At 44.8% G+C, this 19,042-nt stretch overlaps 1 protein-coding gene across 4 annotated transcripts in view; it reads right to left on the bottom strand.

The window, feature by feature from the left end:
• Positions 1-9,435, bottom strand: part of Ankrd55 (ankyrin repeat domain 55) — an 85,076-nt gene extending 75,641 nt beyond the window's left edge. For 3 of the 4 annotated variants that reach the window (XM_026783765.1, XM_026783767.1, XM_026783768.1), the window contains exon 1: positions 9,360-9,435. In XM_026783765.1, the coding sequence (XP_026639566.1) occupies positions 9,360-9,414 (55 nt within the window). In that variant the 5' untranslated portion in view covers positions 9,415-9,435. The remainder of the gene's footprint in view (positions 1-9,359) is intronic. The other variant, XM_026783766.1, reaches the window with a different exon arrangement.
• Positions 9,436-19,042: the final 9,607 nt, after the last annotated feature.

Raw genomic sequence — 19,042 nt, 5'->3', positions numbered from 1 at the left:
TACAGCGGCTTTATAGTGTAATTTCTGACTGCTGAATCTAATAAATGTGAGCTTACAGAGAATGCTGACCTTTATAAAAACTCTGGTAGATAAAACAGACAACTATTTTAAATGATTAATTTTTATCTAAAAAATAGGATAGGCAAATATTTTTGATATTATCTTTTGTTTCCTTCCTCTTCCTTTCCTTTCGGTTCCTTTCCTTTCCTTCAAGATAGGTTTTCTTTGTGTAACAGCCCAGGCTATCCTGGAACTCACTCTGTAGACCAAATTTGTAGATCTGGCTTCTTTCCTTATTTTACATGGCCACCTTTCTGGGTTTTGGTTATATTAGAATTTGTTGAATTAATCCCGAGGGCCTAGAGCTAACTCTAGGACTTCAGATATAAAGCTCACTCTTAGCAAAGTCGTGAGTGCTCCGAGCTCCTCAGATCTTACATACATGCTGTAAGAGCTTCCATCTCTAAAGCTGTAATGATGGCTGTGTCCTCAGGTCACTGTGGTGTTCTTAGGGAAAGCCATCAATTGTACTATTTACTGAGTCCATTTCATTGAAACTGCTTCGAGGTCAGGCTAACACCTTTGCTACTTAAGCCGTGACCCTTTAGTAGAATGGCCATGCCAAGATAAAGGTCATTTCAGTTTTCAGAGTCTAAACCAGCTGGTTTGAGATACTTCTTTTAGTTTGTTCCATTCTGAGGGTCCCTGGGTGACTGAAGTTCCCACTGAATCACCATGGCTTCAGAATTCATTCTGAGCATCTACAGAGGGATCCGCAGATGACCTCAGGTTATCCTTTCGGGTAGGACTGACTGCCTTGGGAGAATTTAAGTATATTCAGTCATCCAAGCACTCTGTGTCTACAATAGACAGCAAAGGCCTGATCACAAAGGTGTAGGGTCTCTGTCTTTTAAAACAACACGATCCAGAGGGAAGACAAATGTCTCAGTGGGGACTGAGCCATCATTGGGCAGTACAATCATGTAAAGGTGTGTGTCCCCCAGCGTACCCCAATTCAGATCCCTCTCTCTCTCTCCACGTAGTTATCCCGGGTCCTGTGGGACAGTAGAGAAATCACTTCTTGGGGCAACCTACAAGAACCTAACTTCTAAGTTAGGTCTTTGTAACAGGCTTTCACGACACCTTAATGGCTTCATGTGACAACATTGCCATCTGCTGGTGAGGAAGAGTTTTTATGGTTCCCTGCCTGGCTTTGAGCCAGGAGAATGCCACTACTGTTGAATACAGTTCAGAATCAGTTTGGAGCACTCTGACATACAGGAAAAAGGAAAGATGCCTCTCTAAAAGACATCCCCCCCTTTTTATTTATTTGTTGATTAGTTAAATGATTACTTAATTTTTAAAAGGGAGCCTTGCTTATTATGTAACTTTGGCTGGTTGAGAACTCACTGTGAAGACTCACTCTGAATGCACAGCGACCTTCCTGCCTCTTCCTTCTGAGTGCTAGAACTACAGGACGTTTCACCATGCCAAGGGTGGTGATGCTTTGGTTTTTCTTTCGAGACAGGATCTTGATAAATTGCCCAGGTTTGTCTTGAACTGACTGGCTTTGAGTTTCTGGGGATCCTCCAGCCTCAGTCTCCCTCGTGCTGAGATTACATGCACACACTGCCATTCCCAGCTTAGGGAACATCTGAAGCAGGCCTTGTCAGTAATCTAATTCTTTAAAAAAATGTGTTTTTAAAATTATAGAATCTTTAAAATGGGATAATTGTATTTATTGATCAATTTTGGGTTCATTTTCCAAATGCGAATGAATTTCTCACTCCTTGAATTCTTGCAGGGCTCTTGATGTTAATATACTATATTAGTTCTTCGTTAATTGGGCAAGTATAAATTTTACATTCATTTTTACCAAGGATTGTGTTAGCCTGGCTAGCTTTGGAGACTAAAAATAGGTGAGCATTATATCAACTCTCCTTTCGCTACTCTGAAACAACTATGTGAGGAAGAGTCATACAAACTACAAAAATGCAACTCAATTTTTAACAAAAAAAAAGACTATAACTTCAAAACTCTCTGTCAAAAGAGACGAAGAAAGTCTACAGGGGTATACCAGATGAAAAGAAAAGAAGGCAATGTGATAACTGAACAGAATGTCCGTGACTCTTGCCTGGATTCTTTATTGAAGTTGGGGTAGTGGTATAAAAGATATTATTGGATCAGTAGACAACACTGGGATGCAGACAGTAGATTAAATACACACGCACACACTTGCGCGCGCGCGAACACACACACACACAGAGCAAATAATAAAATGGGCTAAAATATTACATCATGTAAGCCTGGGTGGAAACTATTCAAATATTCTATATATTACTTTAGGTCTTCTCTTCCCATAAATTGGAAATTGTTTTCAGGAGCTGGGGAGATGGCAGAGTGAGCAGAAGTTCTTGCTGTGCAAGTGTAAGGACCGGAGTTTGAGCCCCAGAACTCATGTAAAAAGTCAAGTGTGGGGGAGGGGGAGGGGGAGGGCAGATACCAGAGAATTGCTGTGGCTTACTGGCCACCCAGCCTAGCCAAAATGGTGAGTGTAGGCTTCACCAAGAGTGCCTGTCTCAAGGGAAATCGGCATATAGAGATAGAGCAGGACACCTATATTTTTTTTTTCTGGCCTCCTTATGTATATCCATGTGTGCATATATTACTATCCAGTCACAAGAAATTATTTTTAAATAGCTAAAAACTGAGTAAACACTAGCCTGTCACATGCATATACTGTTCCGAGGGCACACTTAGAAGTGGAAGGGTTTCTTGCACAGAATGCAGTGACTTCTTCCCAAATATAAGCAATGACCCAAAACAAGTTTTTAACGACCAAATGCTAACCACAATTTTCACAAACAGAAACAAATGAAGGGCACTTACTGAGCACACACGCCTATCAGCAGAGGGTTAACCGCGGGGTGAGACACTCGTGACTTCAAAGCACGGAAAATCTGAGATGCCGATTGTTCACGACACAGTGGAATCAGCAGACACTGCACCGAAAGCCCCACAGACTTTCAGAGAATTTCGAGCAGAGTCGGCGTTTCTGTGAGACGGTGTAGGCTAGCCTAGCCACATGCCACTTTTCCCACCTACCCTAGCTTCCCTGCACTCAGATCTTTGCCTTCTCACCTTGACCCATATCTTGTGGGTGGGTAAGATGTTGGTTACATCAAAATAACAGCTAGAAATATAGTGGTTTTCTTCTCTTTTAGGTGGTAAAGTGATGGCCCCAGGTGGGGAACTCCACAGGCGGAAGGTAACCCACAGAGATGCTCTGTCTTGCCGTGCTGTGGCCATCCAGTTCAGCTCTGCCCGAGTTGAGGCTTAGACTCCTGAAATGGATCTGGTGAAGCTGTGAGAAGCGATACAGTTGATACCAGAGATGTGGCTACCCAAGCAGGGGCTTCTTCGGTCCCTGGATACCCAGACTCCTAATAGCAGAGCTGTCTGTGGTGGAGAATGCTGCCAATGACCTCACTCCTCCAGTGCCCAGCACGCAATCATGCCTCCTTAAGGTGTGACCGGTGGTTGTTTGGCAAGTATCTGTCTGTCGCATGCTCCCTTCTGTTCGTCCTGGGAAGGACTGCTCAGGTCACTGGAGGTGGCATCTTCTGAGGGACTAACAGATACAAGCCTCGGCTGTCTCTGGAGTGAACTAGACTCTCCTAACTTGTCTCAAGAGCTGACCAATGGGAAAGAAGGGGGCAGAACAGAGAAGACGCAGGACCAGCCTTGGTCTTGAATGGCCCAGAACTTTGGCAAAGAGATTCTTCTTCTATCATTCTTTCCCTCTGTTCTTTGTTAAGCCAGAGAAGGACAAAGCTGAGCATCAGCTCAAGAGCAGCAGAGACCCCGATTCTAAGCCTGTGGGTAGCCATTTGCTGTGCGCCCTCCTTTAACAGAACAGCTGATCAGAACACCAACCTCGACTGCAGTCTTTCCGCCTGAAACTGTCAACCAAACCCAAATGACCCCCGTCTTCCCGGCCCCCTTCTCCTGCTCTCCCTTGCCCTCTTCCTCAGATCCTTTCAACTTTGCTTGTTCTTCCCTTGGAGGCATCTATCTGGCTCTGGCCCCGCGATTTGACTTTTGCTTTTTCAGCAAGATGCAAGCCTCTTTGCTTAGCGTTGCCACTGCAGATGAGAAATTGAGTTTTACCACCAGCACATCTGTGTGTTGATCTGAAAAACCGTGGGATTAACAGCTTGATTGTAAATGAAGTGGGTCATCGATTTATTTTGTTGTTGTTGATGATACCTTCATTTCCCTGTTAAGTTTTATAGATTCCCAGTAAGACAACATACGGTGGCCAAAAGAGCAGGACTTTGAAGAGAAATAGACTTAGGCTGTGGTCCCAGCTTTTCCGCTCTGCTGGTGGTAATGGTGGGTTAGGTCACGAGCTTTCTGAATTCTGCTGGTAAAAGAAAGAGGCTGACAGTAGAATCCCATGAGTCGATTTAGGTGTCGTCCTTAGCGCAGGAGGTTGGGTGCTCAGTAGACATCAGCTCTCCACCATGTTATCCACACACAATGCCTGTGCAGAGTCGGCACCGAAGACATGTTCCTCTCACCTCTTACATGCCAGCTTTCCATATACCATAAATAGGAATGGATTTTTATCAAAAACCATGCCATGTTATGACTTTACCTTAGGTCCTGGTTAAATTTTCTAGCATTGGGCCAAGCGCTGTAACCAAAAGCAACCTGAGGAAGGGTTTATGTCATCTTATAGCTTAGAGTCCATCGTGAAGGGAATTTCGAGCAGGCACCCAAGGCAACTTTGAGATGGGAGCTGAAGCAGAGGCCATGGAGAAAGACCACCCAGGGCCACCTGCCCAGGGATGGCACTGCCACAGTGGACCGGGCCTTCCCACAGCAACCACTAGTCAGGAAATTAGCTTCACAGGCTTACTATAAGCCAATCTGATGGAGGTATTTTCTCAATTGAGGTTCCCTCTTATCAGACGACCCCAGCTTGTGTCAGGCTGACAAAACACTACCATGCACATCTGCTTTCTGAGAGTTCTCATTTCATGTAGCTCTAGAGATGTTCATGTCCTAACTGCTGGGACCTATGGTTATTGCTTTATGTGGCGCACACACACACATGCACAAGCCCATGTACACACACACACACACCTGCCTTAGATGTGAAACACTGGGGTTAAGTCATGGATTACGAGGCATTTCTCCTGCATTGTCTGGAGCAGACAGAGTTTGAGACTCGTACCATGGACTGCACACATGGAGGAGATATGTACACATAGCCTGGTAGACAGAGATGAAGGCAGAGGTGGAAGTTATGAGGTCATGACAGCCTGAAACTGGAAGAGGCAAAGGAAGACGCTTCCCTGAAAGTTCTAGAAAGAGTATGATCCTGGCATCTCGATTTCGTATGGGTCTTCTAGAACTGTGAAAGGAGATGTCTGTTGTTGGTAAGTGCCCGAGGATGGTGTTTCATTACAGTAGCTCAAGGATACCAGCTAACCGTACCATCCTGGTGTTTCATTACAGTAGCTCAAGGATACCAGCTAACTGAACCACCCTGAGCAGAAGACCAGCCATTCCTCTCATCCTTGCAACAATGTTTCTACAAAGGGCTGAGGCTATGAGGAGCCTGAAGTCCAGAGGTGGCCGCACACATTCCATCCTGCCTCATCAGATCCATTTCCCAACAGAACTGTAGTAGGACCTGGCCTCCTCACTGTGACCAACACCGGGCTGACGAGGACAAAGGAGGCCATGGAGAGTGGCTATGCCTCCTGTTTTCTCTCTGAGGGTGGGGATTCCTTCAGGTACAGTACTTGTACAGAGGTGAAAATGTAGGTTTCCTCTCAGTTATAAAGCCAGCCGACTCGAGCGAGCAGGAACCTCTGTGTTCTGTAGTAAATCATTTTACTACGTTCCTCTCTTACATGTGGGCCTGGAGAGGGCAGGCAGCCAGGAGGAACACGTGGGATCACAGCTGTTGCTATGGTGAGAGCAGAAAGCACAAGACACAGGAGCAGGGAGTCTGACAGAAATCAGGCTTTCTCCCTCTAAAGTTAACATGGCAAGCTAGAGTCTGGGCCAGTCATAACCTGGCCCTGAAGCCCACAGAGACCTTGTAGATAGGCAAAACCATGTAACTCACATGGGAGAGGAGACTGAAGCCAAAGGAGGACCATCAGCTCAGGCGGCTATGGGGACTTGAGACAAGACTTTGTAGATAATAGAGTCATAGAGATTTATCTCCTTAGATCCCTGCATGTGGCCCCCCATTCTCTGCACAGCCATGAGCCGAGTTCCGGTCTGTGCTTACCTCCAGCCATTGCTAGGCCTGAGAGCTTGGTGAACTGGAAGCTTACAATTGCTTTGTCGCCTGCATAAGAGAGCACCCAGGTCTGGGTCCTCTCGTTAGTAACTGGCAGATTGTGACTTTTGCAAGAGCTACTCTGAGCTGCTCTGTCATCACTTATCCCCCCTGAAAGGGTGGGGGGGCGCGGAGGGATGAACATCCTGGGGGTGGGGACCAAGCCATAGCCATACCCATTTTATTGAAAACTCCACAGGTGGGGCCCAGGCATCACCATTTTCAGTGCTTCCCAACCCACCAGACTGTTTCTTGTCCAGCCGAGTTCAAGGCCGAGTGGACCGTGTGATATCCATTGTAGGACATTATCCTCTGACCGTCATCGCTGCCATTTTCATCAGAGCAGCTGTGATTCCTTGCAGGAGACCCTCTAAATGAAACCTGCGGACTGTGAACATTCCTTCAGGAAGAAGGGTTGGAGGGGATCAGTGGAGTCTTGCCTTAGATTCTGCCTACTCCCTCCCACACATCCTAGCCATTTGTATGTGAATTTAACCTAACTGCACGTGGCCCTGGGAGGTGGTAGAATATACAGACCAACCGTAGATGGTTCAGTAAGAGAGGGACTCCATCTACTGTAGATAGTTTAGTAAGAGGGGATTCCATCTATTCAGTAACAGAGAAGTTATCATTCATGTTGGGGTGAGATCTTTTTTTTTTTGGTGTTATGGCAGCTTGGGGGTCACAAGAAACTCCTCATCTTTGCCCTATAAGCAAGCCCAATAAATTCACTGGTTCTCCCAGTCCTTGGTGGTCTATAATAAAGAGGTAGACATTTGTCTACATGTCCCTAGAGAAAGTTTCCAAAGCATATTTAAGTTTCTCCCAGAAGAAACGTCTCTGTCCACATATGCATGTGAACCTGGGACTGTTGATTTCAATTCTCTAGTTGTTAGGATCCATTGAAAACCCTTCCCTAAAGTTCCACACTCAGCCCGTTTTTTTTTTTAATTTATAAGTCCCCTGAAGAATTACACCATTCCTGGAGGTACTGCAATCCCAGGCCTCTGCATAAACTGCACAGAGCAAGCTCCCATGTTCCCTCCCCGCCATATCAGGTATTAAGCTGAAGTGCTCACGCTCAACGTTCTGGTCATGTTACCGCCGTTTGCTAAATGATACAATACTGAAATCTACTCAGGTTTTAAAACTTCTTAGGCTCTCCCATGCGTTTAATGTAGAGGAAGGGTTAGTGGAGGGATAGAAATACACGGGCATCTTTTCTGTTCATTGTCTCTCAGAACTTACTCTGAGTGACCCCCTGCCATTCTGGACGAAGGTGCAATGCAATCTAGTCAGTCACCCAGCAACCTTTAAACTGGACGTCAAGAGGAGATCAGGTGGCACTGAACCCAGCAAGAGCCGCAGCAGCCGTGATTTGAAAATCACTGCATCTTGGCAATCTGGCAACTGCTTCTTTAAGCATCAGTTTGGATTTTTGTAATGACCCTGCTACATAAACATCATTTTCCTGCTGAGGAAATGAAGGCCCAAGTAAAATGCCAAGATTACAAATCTCAACTGATTTGCCATTCAGAGCTGTGACTGTAGACATCTCTGTGTCCATCAGGTACTAATTTCAGAGAGAAGGGAGATGCACAGAGATAGCAGGGAAAGGGTTAATATTATGGGAGGACTCGGGTAGAGGAATTGCAGAGAATTAAAGATGTTGCATTAGGTATGACCTGTGCTCACTCCCGAGAGAGAGAACCACGCTGGAACAGATGAATTCATTCTGGAGGGCTTGTTCTTCTGCAGTCAGTCCCTGCTCCCTCAAAATCGTCCCCATAAGCCCATTGTGCTTCTCTGTGGTTCCGTGGCTCAGCAACACTGTTTTCTGGCCATCAGCAGAACACAAGGTACAGGGAGAGGAAAGGGGGTGGTAGGGGAAACTAGTGGAAGCCCCTTCCCTCCAGTGCCTATCTCCAGACTCAAAGTGAATCAGGATGTTCTCTCTCTCTCTCTCTCTCTCTCTCTCTCTCTCTCTCTCTCTCTCCTCTCTCTTTCAGACTCTATCCACTAAATGCCTCAGAAATCTAAGTTATTATTTGAGAACCCCACTGAGTAAACATCGCTCACTTGTGAAGCCAGATGTAGAACCAGGGGAGGTAACACTGGCCGGAAGCAGCGACATTTGGGAAAAAGAAAGAAGACATGGATTTTCCTAATGAGGCTTCCCCAAGCCACCATTTCATGCCGTAGCTGAAAGAAAGAGACCATCAGAGGACCCTGGGGTGCTGAAGAAACTCAGTGTAAAGAGTGAATCAGATACCAGCCAGATATTTCATTAAAAGGTTCTAGAAATGTCTGTTAACATGTAGAGTGGAAACTCCTCCCACCATCCTGTGTAACTACACAGATGTCAAATACATACATGGGGGCACACAACATATACAAAATCACATATACAGACTGGAGGGCTGTATGTCTGGTGATGATAAGGTGAGTGAATCCCACAGCCCACTCCTCCTGTGGAAGATGACCTCCTTTATTCAAATGAAGGGTAAGAAAAAAACATACTCTATCGTTGCAATTAAATAATATGCTGTTAAGTCAAGGCACAGTCTTGATTGAGCTACTGTGTCAGCATGCCCTGTCTGTGGGTTGTGTCTCTCCTGGAGGGGAATCTGCAGTGGCTCGTGAGGACTGTAGTGTTAAAAGATGGGGTTTACAGACTGAAAGAGGCATGGGATATATTCTGATATCACTTTCTCTATTACATTTTAAGACATGGCATCAAGATGGCAATCTCTAAATTAGCTGCTATGCCTTAAACCCAGGGGCTAGGAATACGTCAGCAAGACAGAAAGCCCATACACTTGTTTTTGTCTCTCTTAAAAGCTTATCAAGTTAGAGGAGCATTCTTAACAGGTTCGTACACACACACACACACACACACACACACACACACACACACACACACACCCCTTTCCTTACAACTGGAAATCCCTCTGTTATACTCAGCATTGAAGGATGTAGTAAAGCATCGTTCTACCTTTTTGCTGATCGAACACAGCTGAGGGGCTGAAATCCATGGTAGCCTGTCTCATTGTTTATCATAAGAACGACAAAAACCATCCAGGGCTCTGGAGAAGAGAAGACACCAGCTCACACACTGCAGCCAACACGTCAGTCGGCTTCAGCATTGTTGGCCGAGGCTCCTGTTGGAGAATTAAGTGAGCATTAGATCTGCAGGTTGCCTTCAAGGCCAGCGTTGAAGAGAGGTAAAATAGTCCTCTTATAAAAACTGTGGGGGAGGAAGAGTTACTCTCTGAGCCCCATTCACCATCTATACTCATGTGTGAGTATTACACACCCCTCCCCCAAAACAGATAGACAGAACAGTCCAAATCCTAAAATGAAACAGTCTTCGTGGGGGTGCGTACCTTGGATCGTGGCCAGAGAAATGCTGCAGGTCTTGGAGCTTCAGCGGCCGGAAGGTTGCTTTAAACCAATAGAAATCTCAATGAGTGAGTGAGGAGCCCGACGGAGCATGTGCAGAGCTGCTAGCACAGAACTGCGTTTGGGCTGTCTGTTCTTGGCGGAGTGAGAACTGCATTTGGGTCACGTGAGAAGAGAGAGGGGCCATCTCAATGGAATAGGATGTAAATATTGGAGCAGGAGGCTTCAGGGCACGTGCCCTGCTGAGCAATTATGCGTGGGCGCTGTTTTTCTTCAGGCTCCCTGCAGTGGTCTCCTCCTGACAGGGAGACTTGCGGGAGGGGAGTGGTATTTGCTTGTCAAGGCTCAAGTGTCTGGGCTGGCTAAATCAAAACAGTCTGCGGTCACAGGGTGGGTGTTACTGCATCTTGCTTGAAACCGGACAGGTCACCAAATGTACACCTCTGAGAAGGCGCGGAGAAAATGGTAGTAAATTCATCCTTTAGGCTCAAAAGCCTGAGGGGGAAATCTTGATCTCATTTTCATCGGATGGCTCTATTTACTGCTAAGTGAAAGCCTCTATCTCTACCGCTCATCTGTTTGTGCTTTTATAAAATCAATGCATTTTGTTTGTTTCTGGGGCTTTGTATCTTTCTCCCCCCCCCCCTCTCTATCTCTATCTCTATTTCTGTACGTGTGCATGTGTGCATATGTGTGTGTATAGACCAGAGGATCTCTCTTCAGGACCACCATTGTTTTTCTAGATACAGCCTCTCCCTGAAATGTGGGCCTGGTCCACACGACTAGGCTGACTGGCAGTAAGCCCAGGACTCTCTTATCTATCCCCCGACTGTAGGGATTGTAAGTGCATCACCTGGTGTTTTATGTGTCAGTGATAATGACAAACCTTTTTTTCCCTTTTTAATTAACAGATATTTGAATTTGGGAATAAATACAGGAATAATTTTTTTCTGCACTTAGCTATATTAAGTTATTGTGTGGTACTGGGGACTGAACCCAGGCTTCATATTTTAAATAAGAGCTCTGTCACTGGACGCACACAAGCACACACACACACACACACACACACACACACACACACACACACGCATGCACAGATACAAAGCCCCAGACACAAATGCAGAGCCTTTACAATTGTTTGGACACAACAATCTAATGGTTTTGTTTGTTTGTTTTTCAAGACAAGGTTTCTCTGGAACTAGCTCTTGTAGACCAGGCCGGCCTCAAACTAACAGAGATCCGAGTGCCTTCCAAGTGCTGGGATTAAAAGCGTGTGCCACCACCACCTGGCTGTAGCAATCTAATCTATGTTCCTCTGTAGGCAAATTCCTTTCTTATCTTTCGCCTCATATTACCTAGGTGCCTATTATTTATTTTCCACAAAAATAAAATTGAAGGGGGCTGGAGAGATGGCTCAGTGGTTAAGAGCACTGGCTGCTCTTCCAGAGGTCCTGAGTTCAATTCCCAGCAACCATATGGTGGCCCACAGCCATCTGTAATGAGAAATGGCGCCCTCTCCTGGCGGTGGGCATATATGCAGGGAGAATGGTGTATACATCATAAAATAAATCTTTGAAAAAAAATAAATAAAATTGAAGGGTCTCAAGTCCCAGTGACAATCTCTCACTCACTCACTAATAATATTACAGCCACTTAAAACTAGGACTTAATCACTGACACCATGAATCACTCAGCAGTACTAGTGAGTACTCAGCAATGCTATTAATCACTCTCCTTCCCCATATGGTCTCCTTCCTTCAAAATACTCTGTATCCTTTGACCTAAAAACACAAGCAGAAGCAGGAAAGATATTGGATCAAGTTCTTGCTTTAGCGTTTTTAGAGTTCAGGTCCTCAGCAGCTACATAAATGGTAGGGAGATGCGCCGGCCTGACTATAATCTCAGTGCTGGAGAGGTAGTGGCTAGACAGTCGGTGAACTCTGGTTTCATGTGAAGACGATGCCTCAGTTATATAGTGGTGAGCTAGTAAGGGAAACACCCTGCATCAATAACTCCGGCTCCCACATCGATGTGCAAACGTGCGCACCCACACATACACATAATACACACACAGAGAGAAATACAATTAAAATTTAAAAATACATCGAGACATGTGCTTAATAACCCCCAGTACTCAAATATATCTCTTAAGTTTCCCAGCACCAATCTCTTAAATTAAGGATGTGCCACACCCAAGGGGGCTGAGAACTCATTGGGGGAGTCTACTTATTATTTTTCTTGTTGCCCTGGACAAAAGCAACTTAAGAAGGGAGGGTTTGTTTGGCTCACACTTTGAGAGTGCAGCCCACCATGTTGGCAGGGGTTTGAGGCTGCTCGCCCCACTGAATCTGCAGGGGGCAGAGAAGGGTGGATACTGGTGGTCAGATGGCTTCTGTATGCAGTCTGTTATCTCAGCCACTCACAGTTGGTGCGTCTTCCTACCTTACTTAACCCAGCTCAGAAACTCCCTTATAGATATGCCCTGCAATTTGTATCCTAGGCATCTCGGACTAGATCCTATCAAGTTGGCAATCAAATTAATCAGCACAGGAGGGAAACTGTTCATTAGAGTAGCAGATACCAGGGAGGGGCAGCCTAAGTCCATTGAGCTGGCAGACATTGCTACTACTCAACCCCCAGCAAGAGAACAATGAAAGGTTTAGACTCTCCCTGGCATCTGTTTGGTCATGCAGTCCTTCACCACTGCAGCAAGAGTGCTGTGCCCCAGCCATTTCTAGAGACACTGAACACGAAGATTGAGCAAGATGGGGAAGGTGCAACATTTAAATGAGCTCCCCTTGTGGGTGCAGCATTTAAATGAGCTCCCCTTGTGGGTGCAGCATTTAAATGAGCTCCCCTTGTGGGTGCAGCGGCTGCTCTTGGCCATGCTGGAGCCACAGGAATTGGCTTTAACCAGTAGAATACTGGAGCAACTTTGCCCAAACACAGTAACAGCTGAGCTAGATGGTAGAGGATAGTGACCGTAGAACAACAGCCAAGGTCAGCCTGCTGATTCCCCCACCCATTGCATGGTATGGAGAGTTTCCAGGCTGTTGCAATATATTTGTTGTTCCAGGGTCTAGGGCTCAATGGTCTGTAGAACGGTGCATGAAAAGATGAATATCCATGTTCTACTCCCGAGAACCCATGAATATGATCTTGTTGACAGGAGGAGCCTTAGCAGCTATAATGAAGGAGCTCTATTTGAAATCAGCCTCAGTGATTTGTATTTTCAAAGGGCACTCAGGGACAAGGGGGGAGATTATGGGGCAACACAGCCTCCAGTCAAGTGTCACTTGTAGCCACCAGGACAAGTTGACAATTCTGAGGAAAGAGGAGGAAGAAGGTAGGAATCCTCTGTCTCCTCATAAAGAAGGATCTGGACTCTGCCAACACCTTGACTCTGAACTCTTGCTGCCTAGACTGTGAAATGATCAGTTTTTGTTGTTGCTGGAAGCCACTAAGCTTGTGATAATTTTGTTAAGCAGCTTCAAGAAATGAACACAGAGAAGGACTTTCAAATTAAAATTAAAATCTCCCCAAATTCCTACATTTCCGTGACAACATGTATTGTTACACAAGCCAACGTAATAGTTATAGACATTTTCATCTTTTAAGGGGGCTGCTTTGGGCTCGTTCTGAAGAAAGGCAGGCAGGTAGATTGGAGGGGACATGGCTTGAGTCTGTTACATAAGTATGGCTTGGGCAGACTGCACAGCTTTTTGGAACTCTACATTTTATAATTTCCCACGAGAATTCATGGTTACCATCATTCTTTCACCTTTCTGGGCTCCAAAAACGTTGGATATTTTTAAAAATTGTATTTTCCGGTGCATTTTGAGTGAGGGCGTAATGTCCCACTGCAAGACACAGCGTATTTTTATCACTCTGAAAGTTCTGTGGCGTTCCTTACAGGCTAGCCCCTCCCCTGGCAAGCAGATACTCACAGCCGATTGGCTACTTTTCCTGTCACTGTGACAAAGCACTTGGCAACAGCAACTTAAGGGAGGGAAGATTTATTTTGGTTGCGGGTTTCACCAAGACAAGAACCACAGAGAGAATCAGGCATGCTCCGCTGAACCCAGTGTGGAGGAAGTGTGAGAAAATAATTTGTTACACTGTGTCAGATCAGGGAGCAGAGAGGCCGGGACTGGAAACATGGCCAGCCTAGAAAGTAACCGCCACTTCCGAATGACCCACCTGTGAGAGCCAAAGCTACATTGTAAGTTTCAATTACTATACCTAAGAGATCCACTAAACAAAAATGCCCCTCATCTGCAAGCCCCTTGTCCAAGGAAGAGAGTTCCTGAAATGCTGGATGCTATTGTTTATGGGAGATAACAAGCCACATGCTTTCGCTCCCCTAAACAAGTTTGTTTGACCTATCTGTACCGGATGTGCTTAATTTCATGTGGGTTGGGGGTTTCCCGGGTTGGGGTTATTTTCGGGTTTTTTTTTTGCCCTGGTTTGGCCTTGTTGGGAACTGCATTGATTTTTGGTTTTTCTTTTTTAGGCTTTTGGGGCTTTTGATTCTGGACTATTTTCTGGGAACCTGGGTATGGACCTGGCCAGAGCCCATCTGCCCGGCCAGTATTTAATTAAAGCTGGCTTTAGATTTGGTTTTAAACTGTGGTAGTGGTCTTATTCTCGACTGGTGGAATTAACATACCCCTTCCAGTCAGCCAGGACACATGACCCCCTATGATAGTACCACCACCTAGGCTTCAACCCTATGAGTTTATGGCTCACACTTCGGACTCCCACCATGGCAGCCACCTACGGCCTGCGGTGGTGTGCCAACTCTTCTCTATGGTGTGGGAGAGGAAAAGAAGATGCGTGGTCTGTGTGGCCACGCAAGCCTGGCTCTTTCCTTGGCCTCCAGTTCGTTCCTCACCACCCTTCCACTTTACGCTCAACACCTGACCACGTTAGTCATCTTCTGTTTCCAGAACGCCACACTCTTTCCTATGCTGAACATACTTTGCTATTCTGTGCCCTACTTGTTCTCCCTGTACCCCAGCTCAGAGGTCACCATTTCCAACATGCTTCCTTGACCACAACCACCCAATCTAGAAGAGTCCTCAACTTCTGAACCAATCGTCACTTCCTTGTTTCGAATGCCACTTTATGAATTTGGAATGAAAAATATGCCTGCCAGGCAGACAGGGCTTCTGCTCACGCTGTGATACCTCAGGGTGTCTCAGACTATCCATGGTGAAGGACCAGATTTATGAATTCCCAAACCTTTGGGGATCAACATGTTCTTAAAATGTGTTCACTCAAAGTGTGTTTAGGCATTACTATACTGTGCAGTCATATATACAGAATCCACTGGCCACATATGGTTGTTTAGGTTCTGTTTCTCAACCACAGTAACAACTAGAATTCGACATTGTTATAATTAAACCCAATTGCTCCTTTAGAGGTGGGGGTGTCAAATGGCAAGCCACAGGTGGGAGAAATAAAGCCAGTGGACAAGCAACTCAACACTTAATGGTAGGAAAACAATACAGGTTACAAAGGACAGAGATTTAAAGCTTACTTTGCATTGTACTTTTTAAAAGCATGCCTGCATTGTAACAACATATAATATATTTTGTAATGATGCTTTAATTCATGAATTTGTGCACCTTGATTATTTTTATATTTATTTTTCTCTCTTGTTCCTCCTTCCCTCTCTTGATTCCTTTCCTTTTTTCAGAGATAGTATTTCTTCTCCTTTTTGGTCATGCACACACGCGCCCACACATATTCACACGTGTATATACACATACAGACAGACATATACACACATGTACACACACATACACATTCACACATGTACATATGCACACACATAGTACACCTGGAAACATACATACACACACATTAAGACGCATACAAACACATACACACAAACACACCACACGCATACATTCACACATGTACATACACACACGTGCACATGCACATACATCCTGTAGATGAGACAAGGAAATGTGATGTTTGTCTTTCTGAGTCTGGTTTATTTCACTGAGTTGAGATCTTTGGTAATGGATGGATTTTAGGGTATGATGCTGAGTTAAAGAATCCAGACAGTGTTTGTGCTAGTGGGGTTATATTTAGGAAGTGGTCTCTTGTGCCAATGCATTCAAGTGTACTTCCCACTTTCTCTTCTATGAGGCTCACTGTGGTTGGTTTTATGTTGAGGTCTTTGATCCACTTGGACTTGAGTTTTGGGCATGGCGATAGATATGAATCTATTTTCATTCTTCTACATGTTGATATTCAGTTATGCCAACACCATTTATTGACTATGCTTTCTTTTTTCCATTTTATATTTTTTGCTTTTTTGCTAAAAATCAGATATTCATAGGTGTGTGGTTTGATATCTGGGTCACAAGGACATGTACTCAACTATATTCATAGCAGCATTATTTGTCATAGCCAGAACCTGGAAACAATCTAAATGCCCCTTGACTGAAGAATGGATAAGGAAAATATGGTACATTTACACAATGGAATACTACACAGTGGAAAAAAATAATGACATCTTGAAATTTGCAGGCAAATGGATGGATCTAGAAAACATCATGTTGAGTGAGGTAACCCAGACCTGTTAGGTCTCATGAGGCCTGGGCATGAGGCCCAGTGTAACTTCCTGAGCCTAACTTGAGTGAGTTTGGAGACCCGTCTCTTGCTATGACTTCCACACAGGAAGTGACTCAGCACAACCCGACCTAGTCCCGCCTCTGCTCAGTCACCGCTAACATGGCAGAATATTATTGGCCCTTGTTCCTTACTCCACCTCCGCCCATCCCAGGCGTCCCACCCTCTTTCTCAGCCTGTATAAGTTCCCGCCTAATAAAATTAGACGAGATCCTGCTTTGACAGACTCCCGACTCAGTGTGTGTGTTTCTCCCCGGTGGCCAGGGAGGAGGTCTGAGTCGTAGGCACTCCCCATCCCACTCAGCCCCAGGGAAAGTCCAGCAGGTCGGGCTCTGCCCCTGTCCTTTCTGCCAGAGAACCCGGCACAGACCCAGAAAGACAAATATAATATGCACTTACTCGTAAGTAGCTTTTAGACATAAAGCAAAGAAAAGCCAGCTTACAATTCATAATCCCAGAGAACCTAACAACAAAGAGGACCATAAGAGAGACATACATGGGTCTAATTTACATCAGTAGAAAAAGACAAGATCTCCTGAGTAAATTGGGAGCATGGGGATCACGGGAGAGAGGAGAGAAAGGGAGGGGAGTGGAGAAAAATACAAACAATTAAAAAAAAAAAGCACAAAAAGAAAAGAAATCAGACAGAAAGGACCATATCCTGAGATCCCTTCTTTGAAGCACTCTTGGCAAAAAACCATATAGACAGATTTCATCAGTGCTTTCCAGAGAGAGGGATGAGCTTCAAGGAGCTTGAGAGAGCTTGTGGTGCTGGAAATAGTCTATAGCAGTTTTAACAGTGGTGAGGGACATACACCTTATATTCAATTGTCAGGCTCACAGGACCTGGTGCTTCAAAGGGTAAATGTAGAAAAATCATGCTTTAATAGACCTGAAAACATAAACAATATAACCTTCGTAACTCATAATGTCAACTTAAGTTTCTGTGGAGGCCACAAAATGCAGACCCATTTCCACCTTGTCTGGCGGTCAGAGAGTTTGGAGACTGACAAATCTTGTTTTGTGACAAATCTTGTTTTGCTAAACTTTCTTATTTTAAAACTTATGTAAACAAAAGCTAATGGCTACCTAGCATTTTGGTAAACATTTAGTCAATCTTTTGGTCAATATTTCTCCAATTAAAACTAATCATTGAGGTTTATGAAATATAATATAATTACATCTCTAATGAACGTTGACTATGTTGCTTTCTGATGCTAACAAAATGCCTGAGGTAGACAACACTAAAGAGGAAAGTTATATTTTGTCTCACAGTTTCAGAGGTTTCAGTCCATGGTCAGTTGATGCCTTGGTTTGGGGCCAATGGTGATGCAAGAAAAAGCATGACAGAACAAACACTGCTCATCTCGTGGAAACCAAAAAGCAAAGAGAAAGGAAAAAACCAGAATTCCAGTGTCCCCTTCAGGACATGCACCACCGATGTGACTTCCAACCAGCAGGTCCCACATCCTAAGGATTCTACTACCTTCCAGAAGCTCACAAGCTAGTGACTTCAGTGCATAGCCTTATATATTTATGTATGTATGTGTTTATTTATTCTTTGGCTGGCCTACCTATGACTGGATGGAATATGTAAATGAAGTTATGATAGTTGGATGTGGTTGGCTCATACTGGCTGGTGGGTTTTCCTGCTACCATAGTACCCACTGCTCAGAGAAACTGTGGCCTTTACTTTCAAATCTCAAGTATGCGGTTTTGAACTTTTTCATTCTCTGAAGTGCATCTGTGTTATTAGATTCCTATGGAAGCTTTGGGGATTTGCATCCAGTTATGTCTGGATCGTAGCCAATAGATTTGGGGTGAAAACAGGAAGCAAAGGTGACGAAAGAAAAAAAAAAACTACACCCACAGCGCATTTGGAGACCTGTGTGGATGGTGAATTTGCTGAGCATCCCCAGACTGTTTTCACACAGTTCTAACCTGGACCACCCACCCTCTACTTCTGCTTTTAGCTTGGTATTGATCGGTCAAGTTATTGATTGGTCAAGTTCAAATGATGGCTTGCAGTGGGAATTAAGTTAGCATTGTATAGGGTTTGGTTCCAGCAATGTCACTCCCCCATTCTGTCCCTTTTTGGCGGCTCTGAAATATCCAGAACAATGTTTTTTCTTTGAGTGAATTTTTTGAGAGGAAGTCCTTGAAAGGAATGAGCTTGAATTCGGCCTTCCAAAGTTTCTTATAGAGTTAGGGAAATGAATTCCGAGGTTGCCACGGTTACAGACTGTACCTCCTCGACACAAAGGTGGCTCTACTCATGGTCTGAAATAGACAGTTCTGCGTTGTGTGTTTTAAACCCACTTCCTTCTTGGTAATTCTTTTGAGGAAACAGTCCATGTGGTGAGGCTCCACACTGGAGGCTGCATCAAGTGTGAATGTTTGCCAATACCCAGTTCTCAACTTGACTACACCTCTATTCTTGGTTGTCAACCTGACTACATCTGGAATTAACTAAAACCCAAATTACTGGGCATAACTGTGTGGAATTTTTTTCTTCATTAAATGATTTGAAGTGGGAAGACCTACTTCTAAACCAGATCCTTGAAGTGGGAAAATACATTTTTTTTTCCTGGGCCATACCTTCTGCAGGCAGCAGAAGCAAAAGGGAGT

Source organism: Microtus ochrogaster, chromosome 19, assembly GCF_000317375.1.
Source record: "Microtus ochrogaster isolate Prairie Vole_2 chromosome 19, MicOch1.0, whole genome shotgun sequence".
NCBI classification, from domain to species: Eukaryota; Metazoa; Chordata; class Mammalia; order Rodentia; family Cricetidae; genus Microtus; species Microtus ochrogaster.
The sequence above is the reverse complement of the archived record's forward strand: the minus strand, read 5'-3'. Positions and strand labels throughout refer to the sequence as shown.